At 37.3% G+C, this 14,564-nt stretch overlaps 1 protein-coding gene across 1 annotated transcript in view; it reads right to left on the bottom strand.

The window, feature by feature from the left end:
* The window catches only part of cemip (cell migration inducing hyaluronidase 1), a gene marked incomplete at its 5' end in the record, with an annotated part of 78,934 nt that overhangs the window by 1,755 nt on the left and 62,615 nt on the right, over window positions 1-14,564 (bottom strand). Inside the window, 14 exon segments of the mRNA XM_079803938.1 lie at window positions 1,486-1,586; window positions 2,283-2,440; window positions 3,277-3,366; window positions 3,892-4,096; window positions 5,288-5,473; window positions 6,619-6,830; window positions 7,113-7,328; window positions 9,994-10,174; window positions 12,142-12,297; window positions 12,588-12,623; window positions 14,036-14,138; window positions 14,141-14,166; window positions 14,488-14,494; window positions 14,497-14,564. Of these exon segments, the coding sequence (XP_079660064.1) occupies window positions 1,486-1,586; window positions 2,283-2,440; window positions 3,277-3,366; window positions 3,892-4,096; window positions 5,288-5,473; window positions 6,619-6,830; window positions 7,113-7,328; window positions 9,994-10,174; window positions 12,142-12,297; window positions 12,588-12,623; window positions 14,036-14,138; window positions 14,141-14,166; window positions 14,488-14,494; window positions 14,497-14,564 (1,745 nt within the window).

Raw genomic sequence — 14,564 nt, 5'->3', positions numbered from 1 at the left:
TCTATTTGAATATATTTTAACATGCTATTTATTTCTGTGATGAAGAGCTGAATTACTCCAGTCTTCAGTGTCACATGATCCTTCAGAAATCATTCTAATATGATGATTTTATGCTCAAGAAACATTTATCAATGTTGAAAACATTTGTTCTGCTTAATATTTTTGTGAAAAAACTGATACATTGTGTTGTGCAAGATTCTTTAATGAATAGAAAGTTCAAACAATCTGCATATATTTGAAATAGAAATCTTTTGTAACATCATAAATGTCCTTCCTGTCACTTTTGATCAATTGAATGTGTCCTTGCTGAATAAAATAATTAATTTCTTTAAAAGAAAATCTTACTAAATGATAGGGTAGCTGTGCTGTTTCATGTATAACATAAATGTCAAATCTATATTTAATGTCTATTTATTGATTTAGTATCCATGAAATAAACAAGCAAATGTAGAGTCAGATGATTATTATTATAAAATCTTGTGTTGTATTTCAATACAGACTCGGCATGCCGTGCGACCTGTGAAATATGTTCATGAAACGAGCCGGTGGGAAGGACTTGGAATGTAAACTATAGTTGCTTTGCCTGCTGGAATGACAATTCAACATGATAAATATAATATGTGAAGGGAGGGTTGAGAGGAAGGACCCTGCTGCTCTGGTATGTGTGTGTGTGTGTGTCCAGCCCAGAAAACAGCTTCTCTTCACACACGTTGACGTGCTTTTTCTTTCATTGTCTGAGGGCTTCACTTTTTGACTGGTGGAAATTTAACATAAAGAATCCCAAATACCATTGGGATAAAACTAAAAATATGCGTGAACCAGTATCTGAGACACTTTGTTCAAAAGTTAAGAAAAAAAGAAGTCTCTTCCGCTCACCAAGGCTGCATTTATTTGATCAAAAATACAGTTTAAAACAGTAATATTGTGAAATATTGTTACAATTTAAAATAACTTATTTTCTCTATTTGAATATATTTTAAAGTAACCATGAAATCAAATTGACAATTATTATTTTATGGAATATTGCACTATTTATTAGAAATTATTTATTCTTGCACAATTATTATTCTTTTATTTTTATTTAAATTAATGTGTTTTGTAATCTTTAATATTTACCGGCATGAGGGCGGGACAACCTGTCACTCACATGAGATCCACCAATAGCAAACCACAACCATCCAATCAATTCCCCATGGACAAAATCAAGTCCCGCCCTACATCTTTTCTTGTTTGAGATATAGGTCACAATAAGGGAAGAAAAGACTATAGCTACTTCCATTTCATGCCGACTTCAAAAAGCTGGATTTGCAGCAGCCATTTTTGAAATAGAAATCTTTTGTAACATTATAAATGTCTTTACTGTGACTTAATTTAATTCAGCCTTGATTAATTTCTTTAAAAATATATATATAAATAATGTGAATGCCATTATGGACTCATACTCTGAGGCATCTATCACAAAGCTGAATTTGTGAATCTTATTACCTTTCAACTTCACCGTCTGATCTGCTCCGAGGGTCTCGAGAATTTTGGTCCATGGCCCTCTGGTGACAAGTTTCCCTTTAGAGGTGATCAAAACCACTGACCTGCAAGTGCAAAAAACAAGTTCCTATCAGACACAGCAGTTCAATTGAGGAGGAACACATACAAAGAGGAATTAAAGATTAGTTCTTTGAACAAATAAATCCTCTAAAGTGGCCCCGAAATCAGATTTCACTTTCTTTTACTTTACCTACAGACATAAATCATAGTTTAGTTGAACATTTTTCAGTGGCCGCCCAAGCAAAATTTCAAGGCCATTGAAGAATATGCAACATGTAATTTCTCTCTCCCTACAATGTGTGATCATTTCCTGTTCAGTGATTTTATGTGAGAATCCAAACCCTTCAACAGTGTCAGAGCAGTGCTACACAACCTAACCGTGCAGAACGGATAAAATATCTTTACGGCCCACTTCACAGCGTAAACCAATTTGGATAGTGCCGTGTGCAGCACGAGTCTGTGTGATCCACTTGAATTCAACACATCGAAGCACTACGTGTACAGGAAGTGAAACATCTCAGATGGCTTCACACTTAGCTGATAATGAGATGCTTTATATAGGCCTATATATATATATACAAATGCTTCTTTAAAACAGAAACAAAAAAACTAAACCCAGATTTAATGACACATCATAGTAATTTCAAAAAGCATAACATTTCATTGCATGTACATTTCATTTCGTATGGACGTAAACTATACATGCAAGATTCACGCTTATATTTTTCAATTAGTCTTACTCGTCTTTGAGGTTGGTGATGTAGTTCTCTAGCTGAGCTGGAATTCCCATCAGAATGGAGTTCCTAAAGCCTTTAGACTCCAGGATTTTCCCGCTGTGGCCGTCGATCACTGTCACGTGCACACCGTCCTCTGATTGGTAGATCTTCTTGCTATTCACCTACAGACACAATAACTTTATTTTCATTTGTTTTTATCTTTTTCTTTCATCGTTTTGTTCAGGCTGTCCCCGTCTTTTCTTATACTCTTTCTTTTTCTGTATTCTTTTTTTGCTATATTTCTATATTACAAAATATATGGAAATAAAAGCTAGCATCTTTATTCTCATTACATTTTTAGATTTGTGATGAAAATAAGTTATTAGTAACACTAATTGACAAACAAGACAAGTTGTGTCTACAGGTTTTGTGTTAGACACAAAAAAAATACCATTTATCTGATTAAAATAATAAAATATAGTTTAAATAATATAATAGGACCCACTTTATATTAGGTGGCCTTAACTACTATGTACTAACATTTAAAATAATAATTTGATACAATGCACTTATTGTGTACATACATGTTTTATATTGTATTTACATTTAAAAAAATACCTGAATGTAATTACATCTGTAATTAATTTCTGTAGTTACATTTATAATTACACTGTTGACACTTCCCTTACACCTAACCCTACCCTTAAACTTACCCATACCACCCCAATATAAGCAAAAGTGTTTTGCAATACAATATGAACACACTAAGTACATTGTATTTATTTTTTGATGCAAGTACACAATAGTTAAGGCCACCTAATATAAAGTGGGGCCATATAGGGACAATGTAATATAATATAACCAGCTACACCGACAGTATATTGAATCAGCTAAACATCAGCAAACCTCTTTAGGCTTAGGCAGGCTTGTCAATGAGAAGTGATGTTAAAGATATTACTCAGTTCTTTGTAAAACTCAAAGCTTGATAAGGTAAAGACACATTATTAAGAGTTTGTACCTCTGTATAGGCGAAGTGCTCTTTGATGTGGAAGAAGCGTGTGTAATAGGCCTCTAGTTTGACTTCAAGGAAGTGCTCCGTTGTGTGAGGCTATAAAGGAAACAGGAAAATCATTGCTATCATTGAAATTCTTTCTATCCATCTATCTATAATATATAATCTATCTCTAGAAAGAGTTCTTTGCGAGCAAACTTAAAGTTTTTGCGAGTTTCTCATATTTTTCCCCCCATCACTATGTACCTTTAGCAGCTGTGTAACATGGTTATGTCTATAAAATGCATGATATGACAATAAAACCTGTTCAGTAAAAGTTTGCAGACACACATGTGAGCAAAAAACACAGTAAATGATCCTGCTGATGATCTCACACCTGCAGAACAAGTGCTAGCACAGTATAGTATCTTTTATCCGGCACCGTTTGATTGCCAGGAGACATCTTTGTTGACAACGAAACACCTGCAAAACTACTAACTAAAGCGATTTTGTTACTTTATACATCATCTTCAGAGCATCGAGGAAGCTGGAGAAATCCAGCAGGAACATCTCACATCCGACTCGCAGCATTACACTAGACTTCAAACACAGAGGCTTCAAAAGTCAAAACTGTCTTCTCACCAGTCTGGAGCGAGGCAGTTTTTTGGGCATAGGCACATCTACGACGGGCATCTCTGCGTATTTGGGGTATGCTTCAGCCATGCAGTCACTGGGGCCGCTGCCGGGGGGAATCACCGCTTTGATCTTCACTCTTTCACAACCCTTCACCGAGCAGAACGCAAAATCTTCCTTCTCATTGTGCGCTTTGATTTTGAGGAAGAGCAGCCTGCAGGGGTGACGGCAGACACACATCAGAGAGAGAGAAACGGAGATCAGCACATGAACGACAGTGTCATGAGTTTGGAAGCTGTGACACTTTTAAAATGACATCAAAACTTATAATAATAATTGACAAAACTGTAGTGTTTAGCATCCAGCCTCCTGGGTAATTTCAGAGCAGTTCCAATTGAGTGAAATTACTCATTCCTACAATTTAATTATGTTTCATTAGCAAAGGAAGACTGACATAGCTAAATTAAGACCTATATTTTCATCCTCTATCATAACACAGATGTCTTATAATTACTACTTTGTTCAGTTTGATTTTCTATTAGACCTGTCAATGGAAAATGCACACATTTAATTTAACACGTTTTACGTCCTTTTTTTTTACGGCATTAACATATTTATTTAATTTGACATTATAATGGATTAATGCTGTTCTGAGATTTTTTAAAACATGTAGTGTTGTTTACCAGTGTGTGTGCAAGAGAGACGAGTAAAGAACATGCATTAATTACAAAACATGAGATTAATCACAATGTTTTTAATGGCTGCTGTAAAATTCAGATTTGTCATCTTATGAATAAATTACATTTTAAAGTATATTAAAACAGGAAAAAGTTGGTTTAAATTGTAATATTACACAATATTTTTTTGTATATTTGATCACATAAATGCAGCATTGGTGAGCAGAAAAGACTTTACATTAACATTAAAAAATCGTAATGATTCCATTCTATTGACTGGTAGTGCATATATATATATTACAATGAATTAATTTAAATGAATAATAATACATATTGATGCATACAATGATCTATTCAAATCATAAAATAATATATTAATATAAGCTTGGAGCAGCTGGGAGTTCCAAATTATTCAATTAAATATCTTTTTTAAATGTACTTGTATACTGATTCAATTCATCAGTATTGGATTTAGTGACCAAGCATATAGTGCACATGATGTGCCAACACTGAGTCTACGTCGTGTCCTTTCCTGATCCAGTTCCCTTACTTCTCTGCATCATTTCTTGTCTTCTCTCAACTATCCTTTTCATTAAAAATGGCAAAAAGGCTATTTCTATTAGGACACCTATTTGCATTCACTACCACCAGGCCTGAAGTCGCAGAAAGTGTCATACAGGAACTATATAAACCCAGCGTGCAGAGACTGAGAGCACATCTGCTCTTACCCAGTGTCCTCCTCCCAGTAGTAATATCCTCTTGTCTGGTGGGAGTCGCCCATCTTTTCTCTCTGAGTGGTCCTCATGAACACCCCAGTCTTCCTCGTCTCTTTGGTGAGGCGGTTGTGGATGTCGGAGATTATGGTGAACACTGTGCCTTTTGGATAGCAGATACCCACATTTATCCAGTCATTTCTGTAAAAGAAGCAACAACACTGCTGTAATGAATAAAGCACCCTAACTGTAGTTTGACAGATATGTGGTAGTATATATATATTAGTATTTTTTAATCACTAGGGGGCGCCATAGTTCTGGTTCAGAGGGTCAGGATTCATTGAACAGCATTTTATTTATTGAATATAATTTATAATCACTGTTATGAGTGTTGCTATTTTAATATATAAATTAGAAAAACATAATGGTGTGCAGATATCTCTCTAACAGTTTTTTTTGTACAATTCTGATCTGTTTATGAGATACTGGATGTGAGTGTAAATTATTAATGTAAATATCAACAATTTAAAAACAACAACAACTGCATGCAGCTCTTAATTGTTCTTTAATTAAGTAAAAACTGCTTGATGTTCTTACAAGTAATTTCAAGACAAGCAGAAAAAAGAAACAATTTATAAGCAAGATACAAATGATAATACAAAGAAACAAATTAAGCAAACAGTGCTTGAAATATTCAAGTAAACATAAAAAATGAGACTAATACTGAATGAATCACATCCACTGTTAGTTAATTTGATGACTGTGAAAGACTTATAATATGAAAAATTAATAGAGATGCTGTTGGAGTTTGACTGACAGTAATTTATTATTATCAGCTGAACCGTTTTTTTTTTTCTTTCGGCCAAAATTTGAGTTCATGATTGATTCTAGAGTGCTTCTTACAGCTATTAAAGTTACCCAGCCAAGAGCATTGAGTAATTTCCTCGGTTTCTTGTTAAATTGTGGTTTAATTATAATTTATGACACAGAGAGTAGTCTATTAGGCTGCATTTACACACACTAATTTAAACATCCAGATGACAAAAAATTTGCCTGGCATCCTAAGCACTCCTCCCATCTGCCATTGGTTGGACAAAGAAAATGTCCCGCCCCCAAACCCACTCCATTGGTTGAGCAAATGTTGCTGTTGAGCTGGTTGAATGTTGTGAACTTAATGGAATTCTTATAGTTGTCTCTGAATATAGGTTGCCATATTGAAGTGCAGACATACACACGCACAAACGTTTTATAAAGCAACAGGTGTTAATTGTGAAATTCTGTCAACAAAAAAGCTTGAACCTGAGTGAGAACTATTGCATAGTCGATGGAGGTGATCACTCACTAACCTGTTGAAGTTGATAAGCCAGACAGTGACCTCAGCAGGAGCCGCTTGGTCCCAGTGCATGGTGTAGCCTTTTCCCAGCGTGATCACGGGCTGAAACTGCTGGTAGTGGTTCCTCTTTCCCAGCGCACCAACCAGCCCCAGAGGCTTGTCTGGATACTCATCCTTCACCATCTTCATGTTAAGGTTGGCTGGGTTTCGGGTCTGGACGTAAATCTGGACGGGGGCAGAATAATTTGCACAGTATTTGAGTGCGTGTGAAAAAGCTCTCGAGTGTTTGACAGATTGATTGCCTTTCTCTCTGTACAGGAATTTCAAAGAAGGCTAACAAGGTGTCTGGCTTTGTCGTTTCTTGGAATGTACCAAACAAACAAGGTGCTGCTCTGGAAACATCGCTGTTTGTGTGTAGATGCTTGTGTACAGACTGCCCGAATGAAGACTGTTGACACTAAACACGGGAATAACAGGAGGGTGTGGATGGCTCTGGGTTGGACTCACCTGGGCGTAGTGCCCGCTGCAGATGGCAGCTCTCCAGTCGGGGATGTCAATGCAGTCGGGGTGTCTCAGGAGCCAGTTGTCCTCTTTGACTAGGAAAGCGCCCGGGTATTCGCTCACCGAGCCATCGATGTCATGGAAAATGGTAGTCTTGTCGCCATCCATCTCCATCTTGTTAAACCAGGGACCCGGTTCACCAAAGAATACACGCGAGGTGATCTAGAGCCACGATTGGAAACAAGGGAAATTAGGACACTATTTGTAACTGACAAAAATGTATTTTTAAACCAATGTTTTTCACAGATCAAATCTTGTAACAGTTTTGTTTGCATCTGATTCTGACCACTAACAAACATGGTTCTAAATATGACACATATCCAACCTACATTTAAACACTCATACACAAATCTCCTAATTGAGAATATTTTACACAAGGTCTATTGTGTGATGCATATTTTTGCATTACTCCAGTCTTCAGTGTCACATGATCCTTCAGAAATCATTCTAATATGCTGATTTGCTGCTCAAGAAACATTTCTTACAATTATCAATATGTATATTTCTATGCATAATACATTTTTTCAGCATTGCTGAAATAAACAGCTTTTTTAAAATAGAAATCTTTTGTAACTTTATAAACGTCTTTACGATCAATTTAATGCATCCTTGCTGAATAAAAGTATTAATTTCTTTAAAGAAATATCTTACTGACCCCAAATTTGTGGTATTGTACACTCTCATTGTAGGTACAATTTTGTTCCTTTAAAGGTACATAATTGGTCCTTAGGGTACAATTAAACCATTGGTTTCCTCTACTTAGAGCAAGGGTAGGCAAGTTCGGTCCTAGTGAGTTGCTGTCCTGCAGAGTTTGGCTCCAACTCTGAAAGACATCTATTGACACTCTTATTGAGAATTAACAGCGGTTTAGATGGTGATGTTTTATTGAAGTGTTTGGTTTAGTTGGGCTTTCATGAAGAAAAATGTGTGATTAAACCCATCACTGACTAAAAATATTAATAAATAATATTCACCAACAATATTTTCTTGCCACAGATCAGACATTCTGAAAGTTTAGACGCACACAGAGATAAAAAATCAGTATGTGAATCTCAACAATGGTGACATACTTAAAGGGTTAGTTCACCCAAAAATGAAAATTCTGTCATTAATTACTCACCCTCACGTCGTTCGAGACCCGTAAGACCTCCGTTCATATTCGGAACACAAATGAAGATATTTTTGTTGAAAGCTGATGGCTGATAAAGGCTTCAGATAGGCCTCCATTGGCATTCAGTACACTTATACTCCCAAGACGGATAAAAGGCACTCAAAACATTGTTACAAAGTCCATCTCACCACAGTGGCTCTACAATAATCTTACGATGCGACGACAATAGTTTTTGTGCGCAAAAAAAATCAAAATAACACCTTTTTCCAACTTGTTACTGTCTTCCGTGTGTGCCTCCACGACGCATGCGCGAGAATATGACGCAGATCCGGCGTTCGGACTCATGACCCAGAAGTGATTTGTTTACAATCAGAGGAAGACGCGCGTATCTCAGCTGTTGGATTCTACATTGATCGTGCTTTAGGTCTCGGCGTAGTGCTCAAAATGGGGTTAGAGTGTGCATTTCATGGATTCCCGAGCCCCGGCGCTACGTCATATTCTCGCGCATGCGTCGTGGAGGCACACGCGGAAGGCAATAACAAGTTGGATAAAGGTGTTATTTTGATTTTTTTTGCGCACAAAAACTATTGTCGTCGCATCGTAAGATTATTGTAGAGTCACTGTGGTGAGAAGGACTTTGTAACGACATTTTAAGTGCCTTTTATCCGTCTTGGGAGTATAAGTGTACTGAATGCCAATGGAGGCCTGTCTGAAGCCTTTCTCAGCCATCAGCTTTCAACAAAAATATCTTCATTTGTGTTCCGAATATGAACGGAGGTCTTACGGGTCTCGAACGACATAAGGGTGAGTAATTAATGACAGAATTTTCATTTTTGGGTGAACTAACCCTTTAATGGTGCAATGCATGCTGGGAGCCATGAGTTTTATTCTATGGTGGCTTAGTAGGGTTGGAGCTAAACTATGCAGGACATCAGCTGTCTAGGACCGAACTTGACGGCCACTTGTACCTTTTTGTACCCTTTTTTTTTGAGAGTGTATAGTAGATAACCTTGTATATTAAATAGCCACATGGTAATGCTTATTTTCTCATATTTTGGTTAAATAAACACTACAAAACATAGAAAAGTTAAATAATATTATCGTAATATTATCTATTAATATGTATGACTAAATTCTGATTGGATGTGCCATGTTCAAAGAGGTTACTAAATATTTATACTCACATCAGTGGCTGCACAACTGTTAAATTCTTTATAACTCTTGCAAGCTGCAACTAAACTCCACTTTGTTACATTTATGTTACTTCTTTTATGCCTTGCCTTGTTTTTTTTCCATGTTTCTTAGTTGATTTCAAATGGGAATAGTTACAAATATAACATAATAAACAATGGTCAACATTTCTACTGTTGTACAGTATGTACCGCCACGCAATCCTAATCAGATCTGTGCTTTAGACCTTGCAACATCAATGAAGCCTCATATCTGACTATTGGAAGTGACATGAGGGTGGGAGAGAGGTGATTATAACTAGGGGACGGACAACCTCTGTTAGCTAGAAGACACTCTGAAATGTTATAACCCTCTTTGACATCCTCCACAAAATCAATCAGAGTTCCTGAAATAGCTCAGAGACAGTGACCCCATCCACTTTTATTAAGCAGCACAAAGAGCGCTGACATATATTTTGTCACAGGGGGCACAAAGGTCCACAGAGATCTGGATGATACCCGACATCGCTCGAGGGATGACACTTACCGGCACATCATCGAAGGTGATGTCAGTGACGTTGTTGTTCGGGCAGCTCTGCCAGGAGTTGTTCAGGCGGAAAGCGAAAGCGCTGGTATGTCGTCCGTCAAGAGCTACGAATTTGCGGAAAGTGCAGTTCTGGACATTGATCGGCCCGTCGTAGATTTGCATTCCACGGATAGGGAAGTCCCTGGAGCACAAAGGGGCGATAACACCGCTGAACTAGTTTGCACTCATCAAATAACACCCATAATGGGACATTTGGTCAAATGCAATACAATGGACAGTGAACAGTTTCTGTTCAATTATATTTTCTATGAAACTAGTTGCACTACATAGGATAACCTTGAGATAACATGATTTAAATTTTTATTTAAACAAGACGCATTACTTGGAAACAGTCATAAGGAATAAAGCGTACTGCTTTTCCTTGTACTACTTTCTTCTTCTTCTTCAACTTTCTGTCCCAGTGGTGGAAACTCACCAAATGTTCCATGCATGAAGGGTCTGAGGTTAATTGCATTTTATGTCAATTTGGGATGGATGGGATGTATGGTTGCCTAGCAACTAGCAGTTACATTTTCAACATTCTAAATACCTGCCCAGCTGCCCTGTCTGAGCTACACACTTTCACGGCCCTTCTCATGGGTAGCAAATTTGCCCATAAGTTTCGCCCTGTACGTTATTATTATTATTATTATTATTATTATTATTATTATTATTATTATTATTATTATTATTATTATTAAGTGGAGATGTGCTATCTTTGGAAATCCTGAGTAAGTTAGCAAAATTGAAAAAGATACATTTTTTAATGTAAACATTAAAATGCAAGATTGTCCATGCAATTCAATTTCTGAACCACTAATGTCACAAAATTGCAATCTTGTTTGAAAACAGTCATTGTTTTTGTAATTCTGTTTGCTGCCACTAGTGGTGTAGAAATTGCACACTTTACCTTTAAAAAGTGGATCCTTTTACCAAACGGCTCTTCTTTTAAGAAAACAAATTCAAGTGACAATGATGGTTGAAGTGTCCAATTAAAGTTCTTTCTAAAAGAAGAATGCTAAAGTTTGAAGAACGCACCCAGTTTTCAAAGACAGAGAGACAGAGACATAGAGAGAGAGAGAGAGAGATATTTTCTGTTTGACTCTCATGGATGCAATAATGATGGCATTTGTCAGTGATAAACGTGTTTTATCATTCACTTTTTGTACACATCCATGCAAAATCTAGCATTTTCTAAGGGAGCAGCGGACAAGGAATATAAAGTGACAGGTGTTGAGCTGCAGTATTACGGATGAAAGTCAAGACTTGAAATCCTCAAGCCTCAAGCCTGTCAGGTATAAAGAGTATAGTGATAAATTGCTCTAAGATGTCAGAGAAAACAAAGTCAAACCTGGAACTTTGGATTGATTTTCCCCAAATGTAAACACAGAACTCACTAAGCATATTTCATCTTTCCAGTTTCCTATACCGGCTGGATTCCACTAATTGTGGCTTGCAGCTATATTTGTTTTGCTATTTGGTTCACAACAAGTGGTGCAGAAACTACACATGATATCAAACTTTCTTAATACATATTCATCATCATCTTTCAAAGAAAAACTTTTCCTTTTCGACTGACGTTACTATGTCGTCTTATATTTCAACCCATGCCATTCCACTATTCACATCCAATCAATTCATGATGGATCTAATCAAGCCAACATTTTTTTTATTTGAATATCTTGCATATAAATGTCATATAACAGAAGTAAATTGGTTGAAAATGATTCAAACTGACAACACACTTAAGCCTGTGGACTACTAAATTTGCTGAACGATCTATCACTCTCACTATTATTTTTAGGTGACTATAGATTACCAGGCCGAGAAATTGCTGTGATATTACAGGACACCTAATATCTGACAAAAAATTGGGATTTTTTCCCTAAGAAAACGGCTCACAGCACCTTAAAGATTTTCTGGGAAAAATTAGGGCATTAAAGGTCAAAGTCAAAGCCAAGGTTGCAGTCATTTTTCTCTTTGCTATCTATCTAAAAAATGCTTCCCTGGAAAACATGGTGCACACTTCCACACCATTCACAACACTTTTAAACTGTGTTTTGTGGTGCAATAGCAAGATAAATGAAAAATGATGTTCGCAACACTCACACTCCTCTCGGTAGAGACCTGCCGAGATGATCGGGGCCACCCGGTCCCCAGGATTGATCGTTCAGGTCGGGCATCCCTCTGTTCCCGCTCTCTCCCACAAACAGAGAGTTCTTCACCTCTTGACGGGAGCCGTCGTCATCCGGGAATGTTCCGCCACTATGCAAACACACAAACACAGAAGCACAAAGTCAGAAAAATGTAGTGCGAATCCACATCTTTTGAGAATAACCAGTTCCCACCAATAAATTACTTTCACATTCCCACAAAAGCCCCAACTCCTTTACTAGATCTTAGGAAGCCACCCCATATAAGGCATTTTCCAATTACAGGCACTATGCCGTGTGCTATATTGAATTCGGCAAATATGAACATTTCATTTTTACACTGCTGAAATGTGTGCAAAGAAAATAATAGAATAAAGGGAAAATGGTGATTAGCAGGTTTACCTGGCGAGAGTCAGGCCAATTCCATTATCAGCGAACCTGCGTGCAATTAAGATGAAGGGATATGTCAGTGCTGACCACATGCCATGCACACTGCAATAACACTCATCGGATTCTAGAGCGCAGACATTCACAATTGACTCACACACATGATTGAAGTCATAAGTCTGTGTCAGAGACGCAAAACATCTTTTTTTTTTATGTAGTGCATTTAAATAATATTCAAATGAAGGTCTTCAGTGGATGTTGCATTTAGTAAGTGATATTTCATATATGTTGAGGTTTGGTGTTTATTCAGTTTCATCATACAAAAAAATCTGCTCATGTTAAAGGAACACTCCACTATTTTTGAAAATAGGCTAATTTTCCAACTCCCCTAGAGTTAAACAGTTGAGTTTTACCGTTTTCGAATCCATTCAGCCGACCACTTTTAGCATAGCTTAGCATAGATCATTGAATCGGATTAGACCATTATCATCTCGCTCAAAAAATGACCAAATAGTTTCGATATTTTTCCTATTGAAAACTTGACTCTTCTGTAGTTACATTGTGTACTAAGACCGACGGAAAATGAAAAGTTGTGATTTTCTAGGCTGATATGGCTCTCATTCCTGCATAATAATCAAGGAACTGCCGTACCATGGGTGCAGCGGCGCAATGATATTACGCAGCGCCAGAAAATAGTCCCCAGCTAAGTTAAAGAGTTGCAGGTATTCCGGTTCAAATAGATACGGTTCAGGATCTGCACCAAAGTAAATATCTTCTGAATCGTCTCTCACAAATATCTCCATGGTTACAAGGCACGCTCCCTGTGCAAGCAGGTTGTCACGTTTGTTATGTTGACGGAAGTTAACCTATTTTCAGGCGCTGTAATATCATTGCGCCGCTGCACCCATGGTACGGCAGAAACAAGTTCCTTGATTTACTACACAGGAATGAGAGAATAGTTCCTAGCCATATCGGTCAAGAAAATCGCAACTTTTCATTTTCCATTTGTCTTAGTACACGATGTAACTACAGAAGAGTCATGCTAACGGTCTAATCAGATTCAATGATCTATGCTAAGCTATGCTAAAAGTGCTACCGCCAGACCCGGAGATCGGCTGAATGGATTCGAAAACGGTAAAACTCAACTGTTTAACTCTAAAAAAAATGAGCCTATTTTGAAAATAGTGGAGTGTTCCTTTAAACGTCCTATCTAGATAGGATTGATCAAATTAGATAGGCTGCTAAGAGAATGGCCAAATGGGCATAAAAAATTATGAATAAAAAAATGAAAAAAAAAGAAATAAAATACAAAATGAATAATAATAAAATAATATATATATATATAAATAAAATACAATAAAATAAACAATAGACAGTAGATGGCCATAGTGGCATAACTACCAGTGGGAATTTTAGGATTTTCTAACTTGAGGGCATGTCAAATCAAGAATCAAATTGCTTACTGGCAATCATCCAGCCACACGTCTCCTCCTCTCAGCCATGCACCATGGTCCTGGTTCTTGTAGGCCACAAAATGGTGGACTAGAGCAGGAACTCTTGGTTTAAAGGGTCCGCGTCCTGGTGTGGGCCGTACCTGCCAAAGAAGGAACAATGGTCCAGGCTGGATCTGATGTCTGGTTCTGTTGATGTGCTGGACAACTTGACAGCATGGTGTTTACGGTTGCTAAAGTTGTCGTTATATTGGCTTCAGAAGCACCAGTCATATATACTATTTCTATTAATCTTTTGTGGGTTTCCAGAGCTTGACAGCCTCAGTCCTGTTTTATTTTTATTGTTTGAAAAAAGTAGCCATGTGGGTGCGTAAATGACAAAGAAATTTCCATTCCTTTAAGATGCCAGAACAAAAGCATCCAACCCAGTGTTTCAGTGGGAGTGAGAAATTGTAAATGCTAACCTAGCTCTACGAGGGAGAGGTAGGGTCTCTTGTCCTTCGCATTAGCTTCGGTCGTCTTTACTCCATTGTCAAGGATC

This window comes from Gobio gobio (assembly GCF_949357685.1).
Source record: "Gobio gobio genome assembly, chromosome: 2".
Taxonomy (NCBI): Eukaryota; Metazoa; Chordata; class Actinopteri; order Cypriniformes; family Gobionidae; genus Gobio; species Gobio gobio.
The sequence above is the reverse complement of the archived record's forward strand: the minus strand, read 5'-3'. Positions and strand labels throughout refer to the sequence as shown.